Below are 26,610 nucleotides of genomic sequence, written 5' to 3'. Positions count from 1 at the left end.
ACGCACACACACACGTACATGTATGTATGTTGGGGGGGGGGAGGTTGGAAGACAAAGGGACCAATGAATAATAACGTATCTTTCTATATAGAAGGAAAGCCGTATTGGCGATGACTCACTTTTTAGTCTGGTGCACCTGAGCAGGAGCACCAGAATAAAAACGGAGTTGTCCAATATGGCCTCCAGAGGGTGCTGCCATGGTGAACCAGCCCATCCCTCTGGAGGGTGACGCCATGGTGGGAAGGCCAGCATTCCTGTGCTCCGTTTTCTAGGGCCTGTTTTTAGAAAAACGGGCTCTGTTGCTAGTAAGTAAATAAGTAAATAAATAAATAAATAAATAAAGGGTCAATAATTACATTGGGGGGGGGGCAAAGTTGCAAAAGGCAAGTTTGGAATATTTGAGAATGCCAGCGAGAGAAAACTTTCCAAAAAATATGGGTAGGGCTCTCAAAGAAGTCTGGAAGGGGTGGGGGGTAGATTGCCTGGTTGGCCAGCTTCTGTATATTCTATTGTGCTTGCCATTTCTTTCATTTCTTATTTTCCCCTCTAGATCTAGGCTTGCCAGCGCCCAGGGCAACCCAAGTCCAGCATTCTCCCCGCCTGAGCGCACAAAGCGCGCATGCGCTCCCGGCACTGCATGATGACATCACTTCCATGACATCATCACACAGGGCCCCTGGAGGCATGCCGCCTGCGCTGCCGCTGCAGGACAAGCAGCGCGCAGCAAGACAGCTGCCCTGGCACATGGTGTGCCGCGGAGCTGGTGGCAGCAGCGTGGGTGGCTGAGTGGAGGGCTGGGAGGCCGCCCACACCATTTGCCTGCTCTGCTGATGGGACGGCTGGCTTGCCACGTGCTCCCTGTCCTGCACGTGCGGCAAGCCAGCTGCCCATCGGCAGGGCAGGCGAACAGCGCGGGTGGCCTCCCAGCCCTCCACTCAGCTGCCTGCACTGCCGCCACCTGCTCCGGCGTGCTCTTGGCTGGCAGCTGCGCCTGGCGCCCCCTCTTTGTCGGCGCCAGGGGCAGGCTATCCCCCCTGCCCTCCCGTAGATCCAGCCCTGCCCTCCACTACTTCACAGAGGACCTTCTAAAATGATGTCCTGTTCTGCCTTCCTCCAGTAACAGCAGCTATGGTGATACAGCAGGGCCTTTTTCATGGTGGCCCTACAGAATCTTTATCCACAGAGACTCACTGGGCTTTATCCCTTTGGATGTTCAAGTGGAACATGGTCCACTGGGCTTCCAACTGAGATTTTTAAATGAGTGAGTGAGATTATAAATGGCAACCAATAGGAGGACTACTGTCTCTTGGGCATTCCAGTGGATTCTTTGACAAGTTACTCACCGTATTTTGCGGCTGCTTTCGCAGCTGCTGCCTGGGCTCCTACACCTGCCAGAGGAACAGAAAGGGTCAAAGAGGTGGGAAATCTTGCTCAAATCTGTGCATTAGGGATGCAGCATTTCTCATTTCAAGTCTCTTAATATTTTTGTGTATAGCTTTGGTTCTCTGCTGTTTGCAATCAGTTTGGTACAGCTGTTTGACTTTGATAAGCAGTTCATACGGTATTTATATATATATATGCTGTATAATCTAATGCTGGTTTATTTGACTCAGAAATAACACTGGAAATTGCAAACATATTTTTGGGGGGAAAATGAGCGTGAAGAAATGGTGTGAGAACAGCGCATGCGCCGCACATACTCATGAGGTGCCTGCCGGTGGCGGGCAACCTCTGGGAGCTTGTCGCCTCCCACTGATCACCGGTAAACTGGCAGGCAAGGGTGCAAACCCCCGAGGCACCTGGGAACTGTATTAATTGGATATGTTAAGGGTGGAACCTGGAATCTTCGGCATGCCAAGAAGATGCTCTGCCGCTGAGCCTCCCCGCATTGGAACTTACCTGTGCCCGTGGGGTAGCCAGCCTTCCCTCCACCTCCACCAAGCACTCCACGAACTCCATTACCTACAAACACAAAGAGAAAGCAGGTCTCTGCAAGACAGTTGCTGCCGGTATTTTGCTTGAAGCAAATTTGGGGAGCTCTTCCTTCGGGACAGCTTTTAAAAAAGAAAAAAACTGGAACTGTATTGCTCTCCACGACTGTAATCCATGCCCCAAAGGCAGGGCTTTTTTCTGGGAAAAGAGGTGGTGGAACTCAGTGGGTTGCCCTCAGAGAAAATGGTCACATGGCTGGTGGTCCCGCCCCCTGATCTCCAGACTGAGGGGAGTTCAGATTGCCCTACGTGCCGCCAAGCGGCACAGAGGGCAATCTCAACTCCCCTCTGTCTGGAGATCAGGGGGCGGAGCCACCAGCCATGTGACCATTTTCAAGAGGTTCCGGAACTCCGTTCCACCGCGTTCCCCCTGAAAAAAAGCCCTGCCTAAAGGTACACCATTACAATACAGCTGTGCATTCTCCTTGCATGCGCATCACCACTCTTGCCAACAACTTGACATGCCTTGTTAGGAAAAAGGTCCCCCATGTTCAAGAAGGATTGCCTTCATCTTTGATACATTAGTGAGCATTCTGGGGACAGCAGCTATGGAGTCCGCAGGGAGTCTTTCACCAGAGGGAGGAAAAATGTATACGCCAGGTCAAACCTAAAGGAGCCTGAAATACCCAGTTTGCTTTCTGTATCACTATCAACCACGTTGGACAACTTTTGCATGACTTACATTTTTGAACTGTACAAATGTTATTTTGGAAACTACATATTTCCTGGAGCGACACATTTTTTTCCTGGAATTGCATAATTTTTTTTTTAACAAAATATTAGGTGAAATGTACAAGGGAAGCTCAGAAGATGACATTAATGGCTGATGACGTTCCTCAACAGGAGTTTAAGCAGCTGTGATCTGCTGGAGTGCACAGCTGTAGACCCCTGTGGAAAAGGCGCATGAAGAAGCAGACATATGCAGTGTGAAATTTAAATTGGCTTCCCAACCAAAGCTGGAATTGCCGTTCTACGAAGGTGGGGGGGCAGGGGAGGGCGGTGTCAGAGTCTCTAACTGAGAATTCTTAGATCTGGTACATGGTTGATCATTCTCACAATTCTCAGAGGGCAGCCAGGGCAACTTCAATACCAGTTTCAAACAGGGTAAAATCCATGCTGTAGATGGATAGTATATAAGCCAGTTTTTCTGGCTAGGAGGGACTCATTACTCAGGATGGAAATATACATTATTAAGTAGCTAGAGATGCTCAAGTGAAGCTCATTTCACATGTTCCCCCTTCCAACTTTCCATGCACTCGCTCGCACTGTCACACTTCAATTTGCTCTGTGTGAATACATTCACCCATTCCATATCAGTTCCTCCACTACGGCTAAAAGTGTCCCAATTTTCCCCAACGCCATACCCATTCATTGAAATGTAGATCTTGACACTTTCTCACCCCTTAAAGAAATGCAAATTGGCCAGTCAAAGGAGCCGACAGTACTTGTCTCTCGCAGCAAAGGACTCACTTGCAGATGCAATCACATAAAGGGAGCTCCTGTGAAAGTGGCATGCACATGCGCAGTGCAAGAACAGCCTGCACGTGAACTGAGGACCACACATAAAATCCTGCCCTTCAGCATCCCCAGGTGTATTTCCACTCTCAGAGACAGAACAAGTCCAAGAAACCCCTTTCTGCCCTCTTCACCCCCTCCCATCCCAATCTGTTCTGCGGGGATACTTTTAACGTTCTCCCTGCCACTGGCCTCTTCCTCCTTCCTTAAATCTTTCCTCAAGGCTCCTGCAAGCCAGAGGCTCAGCTGCCGCTTATTCTCTGCTCTGGTGCCCAGTTGGCAGAGTTCGATGGGGAGCATGGAGGCAACTCGGACTGGCAGTGAGTGAACAGTTCTGCCCCCTGGCAAAGGACTGGGAATCAAGCAGCCGCCCTGCAGGGCTGTGCGTAGGCCAAGTACAGAAGTCGGTTTCCTGAGAATTTTCAGGTTTCATTTTTTTTTTTTAAAAAAAACCTTGCAAAAACCCCTTTCCAGCAGATGGGCTCCTGGCCACCTATGGGTGGCATCTGGATGACAATCTAGGGGATGCGAGGGCCACACTGCTCACTTTCATCAAGTCCTGCCTCCCTCAAGCAAATGAGCTGCTGTAGCACCGTGGTTAAGTGGTTTGGCTGCGAATCAGCACTCTACTGGTTCAAATCCTACTACTGCCATGAGCTCAGCAGGTGGCCTTGGGTAAGCCACTCCTCTCAGCTCCAGCTCCCCAGCTGTATTGTGGGGATAATAATAATACTAATTTGTTCACTGCTCTGGGTGAGGCACTAACCTAGAAGAGCAGGATATTATTCATTCATTCGTTTATTTATTATATTTATAGTCTGCTCTCCCTGCAATGCAGGGGAGTTGTTGTTGTTGTTATATATATGAAAGACTAGTCGGAAGGACTCACCATACGGCAACTTCCCAGTGCTGTAGGGCAGCCCGTAACCACCTGGAAAGAAAATCAAGATATGAAGCTGCCCTAGAAGGAGCCAACCCATCTACTGTCTCCGAACTGGCCATACTGTTGGTTGGAAGTATTTTGTCACACCAAAGCAAGCTACGGTTTCCCTCCACCCCAGTTAGTTCCTACGCTGCACAACATGTATTCATGGAAAATAAACGAGTGTTCTGAGATATTATTTTTAAAATTTTTAATTGCTGTAACATTAATAAGTCAGGAGCAGGTTGTCTCTGGATACAGGCTCTCGGGCAGGATTTCCAGATACAATTGGTGAACCACAAACCTTTTACTCCAGAAAAAACAAACAAATCTCCACTCTAGGTTCTCTCTCCCCTCTTTTGCACACTTCCAGACATTTAATGACCAGAGTATTGGAGAAAAAGCAATTTCACTAATGTTGATTATAAAAACATTTAAAAGTTTGCAATGGCAAAACTTACTTCACTGATTAGAGAAAAGACATTATCTACATTTTGGCTGAATGGAAACCATCTATAGACATTTTACATGAAATAGATAACAATGATTTGACAATATCTGGATTTATGGAATAAGAATCATGAACAATAGAAAAAAGAGGGCTCTTAGGTTTAACATAGAATAAGAGAAACTTTGAAAATGATATATATTTGTTGCGGAGAAAATCGGAACTCAACTTATAGTTTAATTTTTTTTCTTTCTCTTTTTCCTGTCCTTCTAAATTGTATTTTCTTTTTATAATTAATAATAACATTCGATTTATATATCGCCCTTCAGGACAACTTAATGCCCACTCAGAGCGGTTTACAAAGTGTGCTATTATTATCCTCACAACAATCACCCTGTGAGGTGGGTGGGGCTGAGAGAGCTCCAGAGAGCTGTGACTCGCCCAAGGTCACCCAGCCGGCTTCAAGTGAAGGAGTGGGGAATCAAACCCGGCTCTCTAGATTAGAGTCTCGTGCTCTTAACCACTACACCAAACTGGCTCTTGTTGCTTGTCCTGTTTGTTATTTCATATTTATATGTACTATTCGTGTGGTTTTTTTTATATGGTGGTGTTTTTTCTCATCTTTCATGTTTACTGTTTATTATTTAAATAAAACATTTATAACTGCAATAAAAACTTTTAAAAGTGCTAGCTTACCAGGGAGTTTAGGTGCCTTGATGGGATAGCCCAGAGGTAGTCCCGGCTGCTGTCCTCCAAAGCCTCCAAACCCTAAAGCAAACACGGAGACACCTGTCAAGGTGAGGCTCACCGGTGAGGCTCTCTACAACCCCATCTGGTCTTGCTGCTCTTTGCCACAGCCAGCGATGCAAGCTGCAAGGTCTCTTTTCTGGCTGTGCTGGAGCCAGAGGGGTGAATATACTTTTACAGCAACCAACTTACCAGGGATTCCTGCAAAGGCACCTCCTCCTGCTCCTGAAAGGCAAAGAGAAGGTCAGCAGTGTCCATTTCCATCTGCAGAGGACTAGCAACATGACATTCTGAAATACTGTGCCTAGTGAGGCAAGGCCTCCAGAAAGGGAATTCAGAAGCATGTGACAAACTGAAGGTTTCTGGTACCAAGAAAGCTTGTTTGTGTAGGTTTGGAGCACAACTCGCTTTGAATTTCCTCTTTAGTTTGGGGGAAAGACTATAAATATGCTATGGATCCAAATGAGCCAACAGACAAGCTGGTGAACGTCACATCGCAATGCAGCCGTAGAAAAACCTCACGTCCAGTTTTCCCATGTGTTTATCTCTTGGCTGCTTTGCTTTCTTTCCTGCCTGCAGGAACGAAAATCTCCACGCCAGTTCACAGCAATCAAATTTTGCTGGGAAAAAAAATCACGGCAATTAATCATCAGCAACAGCTTGTGGCAGTTCTTCAGAAGGTGCCAACAAAACTCTCCTAAGCATATTAAAAATACTTTCCTAAATCTGATAACCGGAGAGGCTCCGATTGAGGCTTGAGGACAAGTTGTCACATTTATGGGAGCTGAAAGTGATTTGAGAAAGACGGTGGATTGTGAGACCAGGAAGGGGGAGGAGAAATGGGTTTAGCTGGGAGAGGAGGTTTGGGTGGGAGGAGAGGGTGAATGGCAAATCTGAGTTTGCCTCTGTCAAGAATTTGCAAGTTTGCAACAGACACCAACTAATTCAGAATGGTGGGAACCAAAGCAAAATGGGAAGAGTTTACAAAGGATTTCTCCAGACTGGGTGAGATGCTGGTAAATGAGGTTCATTGTAAGTGATGTACTCTGGGGTGAAAAATCTTAACTTTAAATATAGGCTGATTGGGTCTGAAACGGGCAGTGACTGCCCGGGAAAGAGATCTGGGGCTCAATGAAAACACTAGCGCCCTTTGCAGCAGCGATAGAAAAAGTGAAATTCTATGCGAGGGATGACAAGGGAAAGGACCCCCAAACAAGTTTGCCAATGGCATAGCACCCTTGCATAGATCTACAGTGTGGTCACTTTTGGAATACTGTGTAGAGATCTGGTTGCTGGATCTCCGAAAAGGATAGTGTAGCTCTAGAGAAGGTGCAGAAAAGGGGAACCAAACTGATCTCGAGGTTAAAGCACTTTCCCTACAAGGAAAGGCTAGGAGTTCAGGCTTTTTAGTTTCCAAAAAAGCAAATAGAGGAGGGAGAAGAACACAGAGGTTTAGAACATAATGCATGGGATGGAGGAAGCAAACAGAGACCTGTTTCTTTCTGTCTCCCATATGACTAGAACTTACAAGCACCCAATGGAACAGAGGCAGAAAAAAGGCAGTAACTTCAGTCAAAGAACAGTAAACACATGGAATTTGCTGCCACAGGATGTTGTACTGGCCACTACTTTAGCTGACTTTAAATGAATGAACTCTTGTTCTCAATTCATAGTTGACTTATGGCAACCCCTGGCAGGGTTTTCATGGCAAGAGACTAACAGAGGCGGCTTGCCATTGCCTGCCTCTGCAACTCTGGTCTTTGATAGAGGTCTCCCATCCAATTTCTTACTGTACAAGGCCCATCAAGAGCCATCTTCTAGTGCATGTGGATTTGGTTTTAAAAAGAAACAGCATGAGAAACAAACATCTCCATGAGCTGCAAAAGAGTTAACCTTTCCTTCTCTTGCTCAATAAACACACATGATCAACCAGGATGGGGAGTAGGGGGGAATCCTACCTGGGACTTTCGGCTTGACTCCGTTTCCAATTGGCACACCTGGCAACACCCCTACGCCAGGATACCGGAGCCCTGCAACACAGCAGTGAAAGGATATTAGGACCTGACATATTTTCCTCCCGAGATTTAGGTTTTCAGTAAGTGTTCTAAATTGAAAGTTTCTAAATTGAAAACACTTCGATGTGACAGGTTTGAACTTTTGAGTGCTTGCTGATATTGGAACGTGTGTGTGCAACTCTCCCTTGTCTGTAGGAAACAACGGGATGGGACTGGCAAGGGGACCACTCACCTGTGCCGGGTACCACACCACCAGGGATACCTCCAGGGATCCCGACTCCTGCCAAGGAAGGAAAAAGAAGCCATGAACTCTCATTTGACACAAGTCACCACTCAGGTTGAACATCCCTGCTGGCGATGCTGGCTAAAACCGTAGAGACCTGATTCAGATTGAGGTCATAACACAGAGGGAGGAGGTATCCACCCCCCTCTCCCATTTTCCTTAGCCAACTGGGGCTCCTGCAGTGCCTTTACATGGAGTTGCAACCAGGGACTCATAGCTGCAATATTCCACACACATTGGATAATGCACTTCCAATCCTCTTTATAGATCATTTGGAACGGATTTTTTTGTGTGTGGAACAAAAAATCCACCTCTAACGATTGATAAAGGGCATTGAAAGTGCATTATCCAATGTGTGCGGAACTGTGAACTTTGCAGATAAGCGGGACGTTCATCTGGCCTCGATCAGGGCCAGGGCCTTGTCAGCCGGGTGGAACATGCCCCCGACTGTGATACGGAGAAGTTCCATTGGGCCTTTGGATGCGAGCCAGCGAATTGTCCCCTTTCTGTTTACCACACCCTGTGCTCCACTGGCGGCTGCCCTGGGCTGTGCCACAGCTATACACATGGTTTTTAAAGAAATTTATTGTAACCTGAGTTGATCATGGTGCCAGTCATTTGTATTGTTTTTATGTTTTTTTAAGATATGTATATGGTTTGTGCCCAACTTTGGTTTGTATTTTGGTTCATGCCCATCTCTACTTGCAAGCCCGGTTACACTGTTCAGCTTAGAACAACCTGACGCGGTACTTGTTTTAACTTCATCTTTTACAGTTGGATTAACTGAGGCAGAGAAGCACTGTATACCATGAAGGGAAGGTGAGGATGCCCCAGGCAAGGTCTGGATTTAGGCCTGAGCTGAAATATCTAGATCAGTTTGGGTTTTGTTTGACTCAAAGAATACTTCTCTTTGTTGTTTTTACGGCACTCCGCATAGGTGGAAGTCTGTATTAATTTTTACCCGTTGCTGATAGTTGTTTAGGGATTCCCAGACTTTTGATACTTGGGAAACAGGGTGGTTTTGTTCAGAACTGTAACCGAAGGCATACTTTATTCTGATGGTCAAAGAGTCAGATACCTATTTGAATGTGTTGATCAGCCCCCAGACCAAAGAGTGGGCATCCTTCATGTAACTGCTGGATAGCCCAGTTTAAATTCTCTCCTCTTAGGGTCAGTCAGTCAGGAGTCAAGGATGGAATGGGATCCTGGCCAATGGGATCCCCCCGTCAGCAGTAGTTTGGACTGCATCAGACATCCTGGGTAGGGGTGTCCGATCCTGGTCCAGGAACTGGCAAAAAGCTGAGTTTATGCCAATCCAAAATACTCCAGCTATGCGGGTTTCCCAGGATGAACCTTGGATCCGATCCAGGCAGCCAGACTCTTTTAGGTCAAATTCTCTGGCCACAGGCAGCCATAATAGAGCCAAGGGGCTTGGAGCGAGAGGGCAGCAGTGGCAAGAGGGCAGTGGTACAAATGGAGCCAAGCTCCATGCTGTTGCAAGAGAGCTGTGCAAGGCTGGTAGGGCAGGGGAAACTGGGCTCCCGTTCCATTCTGACCTTCCTCTCCACCCAAGCTGCAAAAGAGCTCTTCAAGCCACCACCACTGCCAGTTGCCTTTTAAACTTTGCGGCTCAATAAGCTCCCCCTCCTCAATAAAAGGATTTTCAGGATTCTCTGGTTCGATGTTGAGATTCTCAATTTGGTTCTGTTGGGCATTGCTGGTTGCAAGGGACTTGCAATGTCAAACCAGAGAATCCCAAGGAAGGAGGGGAACAAGGACCTAGGGTCCAACATTCCTGAAATTTGGCAGGTCTTTAGTGGCCATTCAGGGGTAGATTTCTTGCAAATTTGGTGAAGTTTGCTTTAAAAAATGACCTCCCGCAGACATTTTTCCCCATAAGGAATAATGGCCAGTTAAATTCAGGATTCTCTAAATCTGACCCAGGGCCATTTCCACACTACTCACCTTCATCTGGAATGCTGCTGAACGTTGCAACCCCCCCCCCCACACACACACAGAAGATAGCGTCTTCTTGCGCGAGTTTTGCACGATGTCACACAAAACTTGTGCAAGAAAACGCTATCTTCTGTGGGTTTTTTTGCAATAATGTTCTGTGGCATTCCGGATGAAGGTGACTAGTGTGGAAATGGCCCAGATTTCAGGGATGTCAGATTTTTTTAAATCCCTGAAATCCAGACCCAGTTTACCTGGAATTTTTTTGGTGCACACCCCTAATCCTGCACCTATCCTAGGGCTTTTCTGCCATTGGGTTTTTGAAGCAACTCGGCTTCATAACCGCAGCAGGGGCTTCCCCACCCTTAATGACATTCTTTGCTCTCCGTTCTTCCTGTGTTTTCTCAAACCACATTTTTGGTGGTCTGAAAAAACACAGAGAAAACTAAAAAAAAAATTAAAAAAAAGAAACTGGAAGAGAAGCCTGTAAGGGAGGGGAAATTGCAACAGGATGCAATTAAGAAGCTGAGTTGCATTAAAAACCCAGTGTGGAAAAGCCTCAATCTAGCTCACATATGTTGGCAGAAGGTGGAATTGATGGTGTCCAGATCTCTCCCTCCACCCTCCAATGATGGCATAAACAGCAAACCTTTCTTGAAAAGGAGTTGCAAAAATAGATAATTACAAACATTTGGCTCAGCCCTCATAGGAACACAGGGTTTCCTGCTCACTTACCGGGGATTTTCCCAGGTTTGGCTCCAACACCTACAGGGGGATGACAAGGAGAAAACCCATCAAAGCACAGGAATTGTTTTTACAGTCAGCGCAACACAAATGCTTGCTGAATTTACATGGGCCTCTTCGAGCACAATTCAAACTTTCTTCCCCCTCTTGGTATGCTTGAGTATAAAAATATAAATGAATTTCTATGAAGTATTTCTCAATCAATCAACAGTCCTGCAGGAAGGTGACTTTGCAATCGCAGTGCTGCCTTCCTCTATTTGATGAGGCACATGGGAGTGAAGTCGAAGTCTTTGCAGCTGGCAAACAGGAGAAATTCATTTCCGGCTGAAATGGATCTCCCACTATCCTCTGGAAATAAAGAAAACGGGCCCGGAGAGCAGATCTAGACTCACGGAGATGGGACAGATAGTAGTTTGTACTTCGGGAATTTGGACGTGCCTCTTGCCCCACCTAAAGATGGACTGGGCACCTCGTGCCTGCAAAATCAGAGTAATCAGTTCGTTTTTCTGAGTTAATGGGAAATCTATTCCAGTAAGACGGAGTGTCCAGAATGGGCACTTGCCATAACCCTTCTCTTGGATCATCTTCTGCTTCCCTAAATCCAAGAAAAATTATTATGTATAGGGCTATGGAGCACCTGATTTGTATGCAGAAGGTCCTCGGTTCTATTGCTACTAGGTCCTAAATGCCTGGGCTAGGAAAGATCTTTGCTTGAGATCTTTGGTAAACCCCTGCCGATTAAGAGTACACAGTCCGGGATGAAATGGACCAACAGTCTGACTCAGTACGAAGCAGTCACATATTTCACTTGCTTTGGGGACTGATACAGTAGGCAAGCTTCTGGGGCACAGAAAGATCAACGCCACTTACCAGGTATGCCAACACCTCCTGGTACACCTCCAGGTACACCAACACCCCCAGGTACACCAACGCCTCCAGGTACTCCTCCAGGTACGCCAACACCTCCAGGTATGCCAACGCCCCCAGGTACTCCTCCAGGTACACCGACACCTCCAGGAACACCACCAGCAGCAGCTGCTTAAAGAAAGGCACAGCAGAGCGTGAAGCATGGGTGGCATCTCAGTTGCCATAACCAGAGGCAAGGCATAATAGACAAGACTGAGTTTAGCTTAGCCCCTGAGACGTAAAATGGCATGTGGAGACTGTATGTGTAAGGATGAGCCACCCAGAGCCTCTGCGCTTCTGTACGAGTACTGTTTGGGGTACGTCTCATGACTGGGAGGAGGCAAGCGCAGAGCAATAACGCATGCAGAGATATCCAACAGCCATCTCTGAGGATGGGTAATTTCAATGAGTGTCTACATTAAGAATGACTGAATGCGGCAACCACATCCAGTGCAGAGTAAGGTAGAATTGTGCGTACACTTTCTCTCTCTCGCTCTCCCCCCCCCCACACACATGTGTACAAGTAGCAGCTGATTAAACAAAAAGACAAAGCCAGATGAGTGAATCATGCAGAGATACAACAGGCAACCTCCTCTGAGAGCAGATAAGCCTGCTGTGTGTCTACATTAGAAGTGACTGAGGGAACCAATCACCACTGGTGCAAATTTGGGGTACATTAATCTGTCCTAGAGAAGAGCGGAGCCAAAGCTAGATCACTGAATCATGCAAAGATGCAGCAGACAGCCTCCTCTGTGGGTGGGTCCTTTAAGTTCATTAATGTCTTTAATTTTTGAATAATAATAATAATAGTAATAACTGCACTTATATGCCATTCTTCTAGACAGATTAGTGCCTCATCTAGAGCTGTGAACAAGTTAGTGTTATTATTATCCCCACAATACAAGCTGGGGAGCTGGGCCTGAGAGGAGTAGCTTACACAAGGCCACCTGCTGAGCTCATGGCAGTAGTGGGATTCGAACCAGTAGAGTGCTGATTCGCAGCTGAACCATTTAACCACTTTGCTACAGCATGGATGTGGCTTTAGTATTCATGTGTACAGAGTGGAGATATTGATCCTGGAAAGTGGATCCTGGCTGTGATGATGGCAGTGAGGGGAAGTGAGGGATATGGAGGGCTGGGGCACCAACAGCATCAACTCACCAGCTTTGGCAGCAGCTTTATAGGCTGCAGCAGCTCCGGCAGCTCCAGCACCTGGATAGACGCCTCCTGGGTAAGCCCCTCCTGGATAGAGCCCTCCTGGGGCAGAGAGGAAAGGCTGAACTTCACCGCCTTTTCCTGGGTCCAACTCTATGCTTCAAAGGTCCTCAGCAGGCAATATCTCTGCATCTTCCTTTCCCCCCTGCCAAACCCGTTTGGAACTATTTGATGTGGCCACCAACAGAGTCCAACTCTGGGGGCCATTTAAAAATGTGCTACGCTCCACCCACAAGTCATATGACTTTCTGGCCTATCCTTGCACTTGGCTAAAGCCTTTCCCTGTTCTGTGGCTGGAGATCTCAAGCAAGACAAACTTACCTAGTGCGCCGACACCTGCAGGGAAAGAAAAGAAAGTGTCAAAAGCAAGAGAAGAGATAAAATCAAGAACAGAGCAAAAAGGAAGGGGTGCTGCCTACTTCCTCTGGGAAGATAGACAGGCATGGCTCAAAGGGGACCCCCGCAAAGCCATAAAGTCCATCTACAGGCTGAAATGCAGAGGCATTGCAAACTGCTGGTCCCACCACAAAGTTCCAGAACATATAGAGGGCCCATTAAAATATGCATCCTTTGGCCAAAGTTTGGGCATTTTCATCCAAAAATTTGATTGGGAGCACATCACAGAGGTGCAGCCAGAGGGTGTGTGCGTGCGTGTGAAATGGGCTACCAAGCAGAACCCAGGCAGGATGAACATACTCCGAGGCCTTAAATTTGCTCGTTTAAGAGGCCTTAAAGCATCACCCCCAAATGGCAATTAGAGACACTCGATCGAGTGGAGAGCAAGTGAACAGGGAGGAATACACGTGAGTCTGTTCACTTGCCATTCAAGTGTGATTTGTCACTTCTAGCTTGGCCCTGAGGAGCAGCTGTTTCTCCAGGTCCTCGCTGCTTTCTCCTTCCCCTTCCCCTTTGCTTTCTTCCGTCACTATTCCATCCCACTCCCAGTCCCCCAAAAGAAACTCATCACTTTTCCTCAGCTCCTTTCCAGTTTGTGAGGCGACAGGCAGGAGATGGGGGGGGAATGCCTCAGGGCTCCACCCCCCCACACACAAACACACACGTTCAGAGAGGGCGGCGAGCAGCAACAGAGAGGGGAAGGCGTCTCCTACATTTCCCGGGTAAACTTGCGCTAACCCGCCTCGTGAAAAATGTCTCGTTTGGTCCGGCTCTCAGATAAGCAGAGTTTAGCAGAAATGCACATTGGCCTTAATGAGAACACACTCACTCCAGAGTTTAGCTCTAGAAAATAGTTCACTACATAAAGGATGAAAATAGGGTTACATTGGAAGAAAATATGAAATGCCTCATTAGCTACATCTTGCTAGCTTCTAGACTAGAGATTGAATACAGACTGAGCTGAACGAAGAGCAATAAAGTTCTGCATATCTTTCTACCTAATTGCCGCCCCCCATAAACTGGTTGTCCAATAATCTCAATTCTACTTTATCAAGCATAGATACTCTCATTCCTGTGGCAGGAAACTTTACTCGACAGCTAAGTGGTTATATGCAAATAAAGTTTTCTAAATAAGTAACACAAACAACAGTTTAACTTTTTCATGACTGAACGTAAACACTTGCTAATTCCCAACACATTGTCGCGTGCATAAAAGTAACACCAACAGAGTGTGAGGAAGTGGCTTCCTCTTTCTTTGTTTGGGGTGGGCTGTGGGCTGCCTCCCTTTGGCAGCATCAGTGGAGGAGTGAGAAAGCTGAGGGTTAAAAAAAATTTTTTTTTTGCAAAAGAGCCAGGAGGAGGATTTGGAAATCCAGCTTTAAACTAAGTAAGATGCGACTCGGGCGTGGTCCGAGATGAGCAGGGAGCGTTGCTGCGGATTGTGCCCACTCTGCTGCAAGGAGAGAGAGGAGATGGTCCCGCAGACAGTTTATTGCAGAGCCTCCACATACCAGAGTTCTAGCAAAACCCAAGAATTGGAGTAGAAAAGAGCAAGAGAGTCCAGTAGCCTCTATAAGACTAACAAAATTTGGGGTAGGGTATGAGCTTTTGTGAGTTACAGCTCACTTCTTCAGAACTGGAGCGTCTCCTGAAAAAACATCTTCTACTACTAGGGAAACGCCAGCCAGAAGACGCCTTCTTATTTTCACTAGTCATAAGGAAAAGGAAGGCAGGGTGGGAATTGATGCCACTTACCCGGCTTGGGTGGTTTCGCTCCTCCACCAAACCCTACAGAGGAAATAACAGGCGCCGCAATGAGATGAGGACAGTATGCAGAGAGGAAACGTTTTCTTGCCCCGCCCCATCACCCTGCAACCTTTCCAAAAGCATATCTGTTCTTTTATTGAAATAGACTGCTTTCCCAGGAAATGATGTGCCTGAAGAATTTTGCGGGAAAGTTTTCAAAATAAAATGTCCAAAAACGAGTTAAAATGCAAGCAGAAGACGCCATAATTAAGAGTTTAAAAGTTAGCAACTAAATAATAATAACAACAACAACAACAACAACAACAACATTCGATTTATATACCGCCCTTCAGGACAACTTAATGCCCACTCAGAGCGGTTTACAAAGTATGTTATTATTATCCCACAACAATCACCCTGTGAGGTGGGTGGGGCTGAGAGAGCTCCTAGAAGCTGTGACTCGCCCAAGGTCACCCAGCTGGCTTCAAGTGGAGGAGTGGGGAATCAAACCCGGCTCTCCAGATTAGAGTCCTGCTGCTCTTAACCACTACACCAAACTGGCTAAAGATAAATGAGCAGCTAAAGATCTGCAGCAAGACTCAGAAGTGAAGTGCCAAAAGAGTTCCAGCACCTCTGGAATGCTCCCCACAGGCCTGGGGGCAGGAAGGCAAACGTTTTCACAAGCCACCAAACTGTGTGCTAGGTAATTTTCTGTCTTCCGCTCTGGTGCCCAAATCTACTGCCAAGCCTTTTCCTCCCAGCCAATCTTGCATTGAACCTCAGCTGAGAAAGCACGTTGGGGAGGGAAGCTAAAGGTAAGGGGTGGCTTACCACCACCTTCTGTCCACATGTCACTTCCGCTGTTAAAGAGAGATACCTGTCACTTTCTATGAAATTAGGGCAGATGTACATTTAAATACACAGATGCATTGTTGTCAACTTCATAATGGTTCCCAAGGCACATTTTAAAAAAAACTCTCACCCTTCACTCTCACATGTGAAAAACATACTTTTAAAGCACATCAATCTGATCTATCTTCAGAAGAGCCAACCCCCTGTGTTTCTGCATAAGTTGCTGATGCGGAGGTGCCCAATCAATGGACAGAGCAGAGGCAAGCCCAGGGCGATGATTCACACAGGGTTTCAACAAGCACCTTTCTCTGAAGATGCTTTTCTGCCATATCTGTGCCTCAGAACGAACTGAATGATCCAACCACACCAGACACAGAGATAGCAGATGCTGATTAAAGGGAGGCAAAGCCACAGCATCATGCAGAGACACAGCAGACAGCCTCCTTGTGGATGGGTATTTTGGGTTTAGAAAAGCCTGTATTTCTTTATTTACTTCATTTTTATATCTCTTTTCTTCCCATGGGGACCCGAAGTGGCTTAACAATATTGTCCTCTGCTCCATTTTGTCTTCCCAAAAACCTTGTGCGGTAAGTTAGGCTAAAGTATGAGGCGGGCCCAAGGTCACCCAGCAAACTTCCATGGCAGAGCAGGGATTTAAACCTGGGTCTCCCAGAGGCCAGCCTGCCACACTAGCCACACCACCAGGCACCAGTGATTCTGCGTGAGGTATGCAATTCCTATCTAACCCAGCACTGGCTGCTTTGGAAGCAACTCTCCAGGCCAGGGTCTCAGGCAGCGAAAATTCTTTCCCCTTAACACCCACCTGAGATTCCTTAAGCAGAGATGCTGGAGAATGATCCTGGGGCCTACTACATGGGAAAGGGGTGCTCTTCTGCCATTTTCTACTAAATAAAAGAGGAAGGCCTGCTGCTCAGAAAGGGGTTTGCCTGCCTGCAACCCGCCTCGCTTGGCAAAGGACAGTTCTAGTAGGAACTCACCTGCTCCTCCGATTCCAGTCCCGAGTCCACCTACTCCCAGACCTCCGACACCAGCTCCTGCAACAGTCAGGGGGAGAAAATCTATTCACATCTCCCCTCCAGGACAAGAGTTTCCTAAACACGTAACAGATCCAGATAACGGAACTCAGAGCGGAACTACAAGTGACAAAAGGCACAGGTTGGACACTTGTCAGCTTCCCTCAAGTTTTGATGGGAAATGTAGGCAGCTTGGCGGAATGTTGGACAAGTGACAGTTGAAAAGTCCATTGGACAGCAGTCAGAGAGCCAAGCTGCGAGACCAGGATGCCTACATTTCCCATCAAAACTTGAGGGAAGCTGACAAGTGTCCAACCTGTGCCTTTTGTCACTTGTAGTTCCGCTCTAATTGTGACCCATTTGGAGGAAGTGCCATTGCCCATTCAGTGCAACTCAGATCCAGCGTAACATGGTGGTCAGTACATGAATGGGGTCTGGGAAACGTGGGTTCAGTTCCCAGCACTACCATGAAGCTGGCTGGGGCACCATGTGCCAGTCGCAGCCTAAGCTACCTCACAAGGTTGTTGTGAGGATAAAAATGAGGAAACAGGAACCTGGAACTCCTTAGAGGAAGGGCAGAATAAAAAATATACTAGATAGACAGCACTCTTAACAGGGAACTTTGGGCAGGTGGGTGACGTTTTGATCTGTGGCCTAGAACTGGTGGCTCAGGTTGCCTCTATGGCATGTTGCGCTTTTGCTCATCTTTGGCCAGGATACCCTTTACAGCCTTCCTGGTTTGTTAATTTCATCTTCGCTTCCCCAAAGGGGAGATGAAATTGACAGTCTTTGGGGAGGCGATCTCCCCTGGCTCTGTCTTTTTAAACTACTCCCTCATGTTGAGAGTTGAAATTGACAGAGCTTTTGGACAGCCTGCAGAGATAGCTCCTCAGCGGGTTTGTTAATTTCATCTTTGCCTCCCCAAAGACTGTCAATTTCATCTGTCTACACAAGGGTAGTGTAGAGATTAAAGGGGAAATGAAATTAACAAACCCTCTGAGGATCGATCTCCCTTGGTTCTAGCTTTTTAAACTATGCTTCCTGGCTAACATTGCATCTCCCTACATTTGAGCATCCCTGTGTAAGAGGTCTCATGCAGAGAGACTCTCAGAGCTGAACTACACAAGACAAGTTACTCAAGTTCTACACGTGTTTGCTTACCTCAAGGTTTGATGGGAAGTGTAGGCATCCTTGCAGCTTTAAGTTTAACATTTACAGAGCAGCAGGGAGGGGAGTGCAGGTGTCGGGCTCTTGCTGGGCGCCCCTCTTCCCCTCCACTGTGTGTGTGTGTGGGGGGGGGGTTCAGGGCCCCTCTCCTTCCCCGCACAGCAGACAGGGCGCCTGGCTGCTGCTAGCTGCTAATGTGGCTTTGGGTAGGGGCCGGGTGAAGAGGTCAGCAGACAGGGCACCCGGAGTGTCACTGTATCTCCCCCTCCCCCCCACTCACCCGGGCCCTGCAGAGCAACGCTGGGCTATGCAGTTCCAGGCCATGCGGCTTTGGGCGGGGGCCGGACGGTTGGGGGGAAAGGCAGAGACACTACAGCCCGACACTGCGCTGGCCCAGGCACACATGCCTCATCATTCTGCGCCCGGAATGTCACTACATCTCCCCCCCTGCTCACCCGGCCCCCACCTGAAGCTGCGCCGTGCAGCCTGGTGCTGCATAGCCCAGCATCACTCTGCAGGGGCTGGGTGAGCGGGGAGGGGGAGATGTAGCAACGCTCTGGGCACCCTGTCTGCTGACCTCTTCGCTCAGCCCCCGCCCAAAGCCGCACTAGCAGCTAGCAGCAACCAGGCGCCCTGTCTGCTATGCAGGGAAGAGGGGCAGGAGACCTCCCCCCACACTTAGCAGAGGGGAAGGGGGGTGCCCGGCAAGAGGCCGACGCCTGCACTCCCCTCCCTGCTGCTCTGTAAACATTAAACTTAAAGCTGCAAGGACACCTACACTTCCCATCAAACCTCGAGGTAAGCAGACACGTGTAGAACTTGAGTAACTCATCTCGTGTAGTTCAGCTCTGAGTCGCTCTTCCTCGGCAGGGACAAAACTGAGGACATGCAAAGCACTATGCTGCCCCCAGAGGCTGCTTTTATACATTACAATACTCCCCAATTAGAGTGCATGTTCACTATGTTCACTCAGGCCCTATTCCAACCCCTACACTGCCCTGCTTCTGTTTTATCAGGGTTGCCTGGAGATCTCCCGGAATTACAGCTGATCTCCAGACTACAGAGGTCAGTTCCCCTGGAGAACATAGCTGCTCTGGAGGGTGAACACTATGGCATTATACCCCACTGTGGTCCCTCCCCTCCCCAAACCCTGCCCTCCTCAGGCTCCACCCAAAACATCCAAGAATTTCCCCAACCCAGAGTTGGCAACTCTTTAAGTTTTATTCCTGCTTTTAATTTTTTTATTGTTTATTGTCTCTGGAGAGACAGCATATGGATTTGAAGTAGACTGGACAGTTCAGTTTCATTCGGAAAGTATCTGGAACACTGACACTTCGAAACAAGTCTTAGAAGCCAGAACTGTGGACGCCAGCACCAAGATCCCCGATGAGTCGGTGGGTGGCGGATGGAGGAATGAGTTGCAATGAAGGAATCTGGATATTTTCAAAACAGCCCTGGATCCCGCTATAACGTGGCAGGCCCAGATACTCTTTGGGAAATGCCGACACCCAGGCTCTAGCACCGATTCTGGCACCCAGGGTCTACGCTGTCACACACACACATATGCCATCACTTATGAAGTGCCTGCTGATGGTTATATTGACCCTTACCTGGGTAAAATCCTCTTCCTGGAACCCCCACTCCACCTGGGACCCCTGAAAAGGAAACAAGAGTCAGAATGATCCTGAGGGTGCAGAGTGAGGGCGCGGTACTCGTTCTCTTCCTCTCTGCGCAAAGTGGCAAGCGGCCTGCAAACATCTCTCTGCTCTGGATCTCCTTCTCTCACCCCTGCCTCCAAGATGCCTGCCATTCTCCCACTGCCGGAGCACAGTCTCCCCATTGAGCCAATCCACCCCATTCCAGTACACGGGAAAACAGGACTTCCTGATGTGGCAAGTCGCTCACTACCCGATGAGAGTCACCATACAGAACGGCTGCCACGTGCTCAGATGAAGCATCCCCTTTAGGGTTTCTATAAGTTTTGAGAACATGAGTCGGGTAGAAAAGCATCAGCATTGAATCTGGCCAAAAATCTCTCTAGTCCAGCATCCTGTTTCCCACAGAAGACAGCCAGACATTTCAATCTTCCAAGCCCTTCTTGTACGTTAACTCCGTGATCCCTAAAACAACTCTAGGGAAGCAAGTCAATATTATTCTCTCCATATCTGATGGGGAGGGGCATGCGGAGTGGCATGTCTTGGGCCACCTAGTGAACTGACGGCCAGAGGCGAGATTTGAACCAGGGGCTTTCAGGGTCACAGTCCATTCTCTAAGCTGCTACATTACACCAACAAAGCAATGTAAATGGTCATTTGTGGGGCTGTGTCAGCAACTTGCTCGGACTTCAGTGATGCTGACAGGCCCTTGGCTCTCTCTGATGGGATTCTGACCTACCATCTGTGCACACCACATAATAAAGCAATATGTAACTTGCCTTTGTTTTCACATTTTTCTCCTTCCTGCACAGTGCTAAGACTTTGTTTTGCTTCTTCCCTTTAAAAAATAAACACTTTTGTTTAAGTTTAACGTGTTTTGCCTGGGGAATTCAAACAGTGCTGACCTCGCTCAACTGAAAGGCTGCCTTGCCTGTTTGATTTTCATGCTCGAGATGGAGCCTGGGTGTCCAAATAGCAGGCTGAAGGAGTCTTGACTGGGAGGAAACCCCCAGACAAGAAAATATGGCTGACCTAAGCCCCTACCCTTCATCTTCCAAGGAAAACTTAACATGAGTTAAGATTACCAGTTCTTAAACCTCTGAGTCGGTTCTAATGCCATGCTCAGCCTTGGAATGTGTAGAGTGATAAGTATGAAGAGAGTGCCACTAAGTATACACTGCCTTATCATAACCAACCCCATCCATCTGGCATTAAGACAAACACCTTCCAGGTCACAAGATGAGGTTGCTGCTGCAGTTCAGTCTGGAAATGAAATACGATTTCTGGAGTTGCCAGAGTATAAAAGAAAGGCTCTGCAGCAGCTGTAGCCAAACTCTCAGACTGACTCTTGATGCCTATTCACACAATACAAGGTGCATAGGTTGGATTTGGGATCCCATCCATGTGTCAGATATGACAGCCAGATGTGAGCTGCAGTTTCTCTTCAATTTCCACACATCTGGTGTTCCAGTTCCGATCAGGACCATGATACATGTGGAGAAGGGGCTTCAACCTTCCCCCCCCCCCGTGCCATTTTTCTGACAATTGTCCCTAGGGTGTATCGTTTGGCTTTGGGAGGAAACCCATCTGCATCCGAGGGAACATGTTGGTTTCCCGAAAAGGCCAAAAAGTAGAGAAGAGCAAGAGTCCAGTAGCACCTATAAGACTAACCAAATTTGGGGTAGGGTATGAGCTTTCGTGAGTCACAGCTCACTTTCGTGAGTCACAGCTCACTAAAGGATCTGAAGAAGTGAGCTGTGGCTCCCGAAAGCTCATACCTTGCCCCAAATTTGGTTAGTCTTATAGATGCTACTGGACTCTTGCTCTTTTCTACTTCTACAGACAGACTAACACGGCTACCCATCTTGACCTAGGCTGTAAAGTGCCCCTTGGATTGTTTTCGTTGGAAAAATGGGGGAAGGATGAAGCCTATTTGCCATGCTTGCCATGGTCCCCAAGCCACATCAGGCACTGCATTCACAAGAATTGAGAACACACAACTCACGTCTGCATGACACAGAGCAGGGACCCCAGACTGAATCCATGTACTCCATAATTCCTGAAAGTACTCCAACACTGCCCAGATAAAAACAGGAATGCTTTCATATCCTTATAGCACCCCCTCTTTTTTCTGCAAAGATCTCTACCTAAGCATTCTTTCTCCCTGCCCCTCCCTGCAGTATTACATATCGCTCCAGCCTTCATTCATCCCAGCTGCCTTCATCGTCTCAGCAATCTTGGCCTGGCTTAATGTGTTAGTAAACTGAACCAAGAGTTTCCATATTAAGAGTGCACAGATACTGACTTGGTTTAATAGCCAGCCATTATTTGGAAGGGCCTCCCCTTCCCTTTCCCCCCTCCCTCAGTTCTGTGCAAAGGGAATCTCTGCCTTTTCACCAGGATTTTGTGGGAAAAGCCAGCAGCATCTCAGTGTAGCAACCAAATGGGAAAAGAGAGACCCCCCCCTCCCCCCACACACACTTTGCTATTTCCAAGTTCATGAAGAATTGTAGAAAACCAGAGGGAAAGAAATGCCGTTTCCTCTGCCCTTCTCATATTTTGCCATTCACTGAGAATTTAAGGAAAGGGATTTTCGCACTTGGCATGGGGGGGGATTTAAGGGAAGGGATTTTTGCACTTGGCATGGGGGAAGAATTTAAGGGAAGGGATTTTTGCACTTGGCAAGTGGGGGAGAATTTAAGGGAAGGGATTTTTGCACTTGGCAAGTGGGGAAGAATTTAAGGGAAGCGATTTTTGCACTTGGGGGGAATTTAAGGGAAGGGATTTTTACACTTCACATGGAAGGGAGCAGGGTACTGATTGCTACTTATTTAAATGCACAGACAGAGAAGCTGTATTTTCCCCATCCACCAATATTTAATGCCTGGAAACCCAAGAAAGGAAGCAGATGGGGGAGGGGTGAGGTTCCCCCCCCCCCATTCTAAGCAGTTAGCATGACTTGTAAATGCTTCATGATATCACAGCATTGGCCAATAGCTGGGTATGATACCATTTTCTGCCTTTTGCCAGGGATTCAAGCAGGAAAATGCCCACCGCACAGACAGCACAGCAGCAACTGCAACTGATGCTTCCCAGCTGTTCCTCCCCCCCTCTGTTTCACTAAACATCATGTCCAGTTTAAGTGTTACCACCTGATAATTCGCTGTGCCCAAAATGTAGAGGATGCTGCAAGAAACAGCCGGAAATGGAGAGCAACAAGCAGCCGATCCACATGACAGAGAAGCTGGCCGGTTGATATTTTTGAAAACCAGCTTTCCCCCTGGGGGACTAGGACTCTTCTAAACCCTGCTTAATGGCTGGGTGGATGGCAGCCAAAATTAAATCAACAAAAGCCGCAGTCCCATGTGCGCCAGACTGATTGAGAAACCAACCCGATGCTTGGTTGGTCAAAGCCGATTGAGAAATACAATGCAAAGTCTGAAGAAATAAACACACGTGCAGCACAGAGCCGGAGGGGGGAGGGGGAAGACTCTCGGGCTACAGGGCACATGGAGGTCATCCAATCTGACCCCACCATGCAACCTGCACAGTTCAAGCCGCTGTGAGCCACAAATGAAAGGCAGGAGACAAAGAAGGGCATTCATATCAGTGCAGCAAAATGCTGGGGGGCTTTGTGGCACCGGCTTGGCCACTTGCACAAAAGGACCTAACAAAGAGATGGCTACACAGATATCATAACGAAGAACATGTCATCTTTATCGAGCGCTTTCCCTTGAAACTCAAAGACTGAAATTTGGTCTGCACAATGGTTCCAACAGCATTTTCTCTGCATGCCTTGGCGATGGTGTGCCTGATCCACAAAGATTAATCTGAAAACTTTTCCCAATTATTCTTAGCACAGAATGTGCTTTTTTCACCACTGCTGCACAGCGAATGGATACTTTCATAGAGATCTCCTCGGTACATCCAAGATCTTTTTCTTGGTCCGCCATTGCTAGTTCAGACCCCAACAAGATCAGGGAACGTGTAAAATTAGGACTTTCCTTCCAGAAGTCACATGACATTTACTTCCATTGGGCCACTTTTGTTGGGTTACAGCCCACTCACCCCATCTGGAAAGATCTTGGAGCTCTTCAAAATCTACATTGATTTCCATGTCATCTGTTACCTTGGCCTCTTCACTGCTCACTCTACTATTCTAGGTCATTATTGAACAAATGCAGGGATTTTTTTCTGGGAAAAGAGGTGGTGGAACTCAGTGGGTTGCCTTCAGAGAAAATGGTCACATGGCTGGTGGCCCCGCCCCCTGATCTTCAGACAGAGGCACGGAGGGTAGTCTCAACTCCCCTCTGTCTGGAGATCAGGGGGCGGGGCCACCAGCCATGTGACCATTTTCAAGAGGTTCCGGAACTCCGTTCCCCCGCGTTCCCCCTGAAAAAAAGGCCTGAACAAATGTAATAGCACCAGTCCTGATACAGAACCCTGGAGGACCCCACTGCTTATTCTGTTCCACTGTAAGTACTGTCTATCTAACCCTAGAAAAAGTTGTTCGGCCATATTGGTCTGTGCTAAATCCAAAACCAAGAACGAAATCCATATAATACCTTTTATTAGGGCCAATCAAACCGACACAAAGTTTTTAGGCTTATCCGAGCTTGTCATCAAGTTGGACGGTATAAAATTTAAATTTTTCATTCTTGTTTTTGCATTTAATCTTACTCTCTGCTGCTTGTTTAACCAGATGCGACTGTGCTAATTGGGAGACTTAACTTTATTTTTATTTTTATTTATTTCACATTTCTATTCCGCCCTCCCTACAAGTGGGCGCAGGGCAGATCACAACCCATTAAAATACAATAAAATTCCACTTCCATAAAACATTTAAAAACATCATTAAAATAAAAACGTATTTCTGTGCCTTACAAACTAAAACAGGATGGTGGACAGCCTTCACAGGGAGGGTTAGATTTTATACACCTCTTGCTGTTTCAGCCAGCGGTGGAGGGCTGCGCCTCAGTGATTAAGCAGTGGCATTGCACCTTTTAAAAGGTTCTCAGGGGTTAAGACAGATCTTTCTTTGCCTGAGACCTTGGACAGCCACGGCCAGTAAGCTGGATGGACCTACAGTTTGGTGCAGTGAAAGGCACCATCATTTGTTCCTATTGTCTCCACCCAGTGGAGGCTAAACAGAAGGAAGTATGGCCAGAACAGTGACTCCCACAGAGACACAATGGGCAGCCTCCTCTGTGAGTGTTACTGGAGTAGGGCAACCAAACCTCCAGGAAGTAACATATGCATTGTTTATTGAAGGGCAAAGGAGCTAAGCAAATGTAAAGCTGGGTGAGCCTGATGACAAGCCACGAAACATTCTCTGCCTTTTGGGGCTTGAGGAATTCCCCAGCATTCCCATCCAGCAGCCCTTTCTTATCCAGCATCCCCTCCCATCCAGCTCAGGAAACCAATGATTAGGTGTTTGCTGCCACATTCAGCTTGCGCAGTAGATGGCGCTGAGGCTCTAACTTGGCTGAGGGCGGCTGGAACAGTGTGTGATTAGCTGGAGCATTTATGTGCATTTTTTTGGTGTTTTCTAAAAAAAAAAATCTTTGTTTCCTTCCCCAAGGCCAGCTCTCCACCTCCACCCACCCCCCAGTCAGCCTTTGCTTTGGATCAGACTTCTTGTCTTGGAGGAGGCAAACGGGGGCGGGGGGGGGGCAGGATCAAACACAGCTCCAGGGTTTTACTTGGTCCGAGACAGCCCAGGAACTTGTTTCTAATGCCAAGGCTCAAGACTAAACTGTGTGCATAAACAGGGAAGCAGGAGTGACCTTGAGCACACGCAGAGCGCAAAGCCTGCCAGGGCTTACTTAGAACATCGGAGTCCTGGAATCAAACGGAGAGAGCTTTCATGTGAACATGAGAAGAGTGTGTTACCATGACCACTGAGCAATCCAGCCCTCCCCTTGGTTCTGGGATGGGGGCGAAGGGTGTCTTGCTGTACAGCTTCCAGAGAGGGTGGATTCTGGGTCACCGCCATTTCCAGCAATTAGCCCAAGCACAGCAATTTATTTTATTTTTCACCTTACTTCATTTATACTTTGCCCTTCTCTCCAATGGGGACCCAAAGCAGCATATATCTTTTTCCTCTCCTTCATTTTTTCCTCACAACCATCCTGTGAGGTAGGCTAGGCTGGCAGAGAGTGACTGGCCCAAGATCACCCAGAAAGTTTCCATGTTAGACTGGGGACTTGAACCTTGGTGTCCCAGATCCTAGTCCAACACTCTAACCACTACACCATACTGTCAACACTCTTGAACGTGATCTTCCCCGCACAGTGCTCACTGTAACCAAGAGCCATGCACACAGGGCTGGAGAGCAGCTCCACAGTCTGTAATCCAACCCACATGTTCAATGTTGCATACTTGGGGCTGGTTCACAAAACCAGCCATACCAAGTGGCAAAGCCAGGCCCTGATTGTAACAACTCCCTTTAGAAACAGCAGTCCTGGTGATCAAAAAGATGAGATCTGCAGGAGCTGCTCTTGTTAAAACAAAGCTGTTTGCAAGGCGGCACGGCTCCTTTGGGCAAACTAACCCCCAGTAAGCTTTGCAGAACCTGACCTGGGAGTTCATTCGTTGCAAGACCTCAGCAATTTTGCAAGACCACTGAAGGACACCTTTCTCAATGTGAGTGGGTCAATATGCCAAAGTTTGCATGGACATCTTTGCTTCTTTGCCACAACAAGTCACATACACAAGCAGACAAGAAATAATAGGAATTCAGTCCCTCTGTCCAGCATGGTGGTGTGACCGTTTTTGAGGGTGTTCTTCCAGCAAACATTTAGACATAAGTAATAAAGTTGCAGTTGTGGGTTAAGCTGAGCTTGACTTTGGAGAGGGAAAGAGTGGGGACTTCAAGATAAGGCAGAGGAGTTTGTGTGTTTCCGTTTGGGCTTAGGACCAAACTAGACTTTACGGCAGCCCCTGCCTGACCGGTGACTACCAACGCCATTTTAGAGAAGAATCTGGCCATTTAAAAAGTGCTATGAGGGTGTGACCCATG

General features: G+C 47.6%; 1 protein-coding gene across 7 annotated transcripts in view; it reads right to left on the bottom strand.

Annotated features, from left to right (window-relative positions):
• Positions 1-26,610, bottom strand: part of LOC129344599 (elastin-like) — an 85,145-nt gene that overhangs the window by 29,561 nt on the left and 28,974 nt on the right. For 4 of the 7 annotated variants that reach the window (XM_055001375.1, XM_055001378.1, XM_055001377.1 and 1 more), the window contains exons 2-15: positions 19,545-19,589; positions 16,732-16,788; positions 14,891-14,923; positions 13,061-13,075; positions 12,686-12,781; positions 11,489-11,656; positions 10,610-10,639; positions 7,871-7,918; positions 7,582-7,653; positions 5,816-5,848; positions 5,573-5,644; positions 4,396-4,437; positions 1,900-1,962; positions 1,344-1,388 (exon numbers count right to left, since the gene is read on the bottom strand). In XM_055001375.1, coding sequence (XP_054857350.1) covers positions 1,344-1,388; positions 1,900-1,962; positions 4,396-4,437; positions 5,573-5,644; positions 5,816-5,848; positions 7,582-7,653; positions 7,871-7,918; positions 10,610-10,639; positions 11,489-11,656; positions 12,686-12,781; positions 13,061-13,075; positions 14,891-14,923; positions 16,732-16,788; positions 19,545-19,589 — 819 coding nt within the window. The remainder of the gene's footprint in view (positions 1-1,343; positions 1,389-1,899; positions 1,963-4,395; positions 4,438-5,572; positions 5,645-5,815; positions 5,849-7,581; positions 7,654-7,870; positions 7,919-10,609; positions 10,640-11,488; positions 11,657-12,685; positions 12,782-13,060; positions 13,076-14,890; positions 14,924-16,731; positions 16,789-19,544; positions 19,590-26,610) is intronic. The other 3 variants (XM_055001379.1, XM_055001381.1, XM_055001376.1) reach the window with 2 other exon arrangements.

Source organism: Eublepharis macularius, chromosome 17 (assembly GCF_028583425.1).
Source record: "Eublepharis macularius isolate TG4126 chromosome 17, MPM_Emac_v1.0, whole genome shotgun sequence".
NCBI classification, from domain to species: domain Eukaryota; kingdom Metazoa; phylum Chordata; class Lepidosauria; order Squamata; family Eublepharidae; genus Eublepharis; species Eublepharis macularius.
Note: the sequence above shows the minus strand (reverse complement) of the source record. Positions and strands in the feature narration are given on the sequence as shown.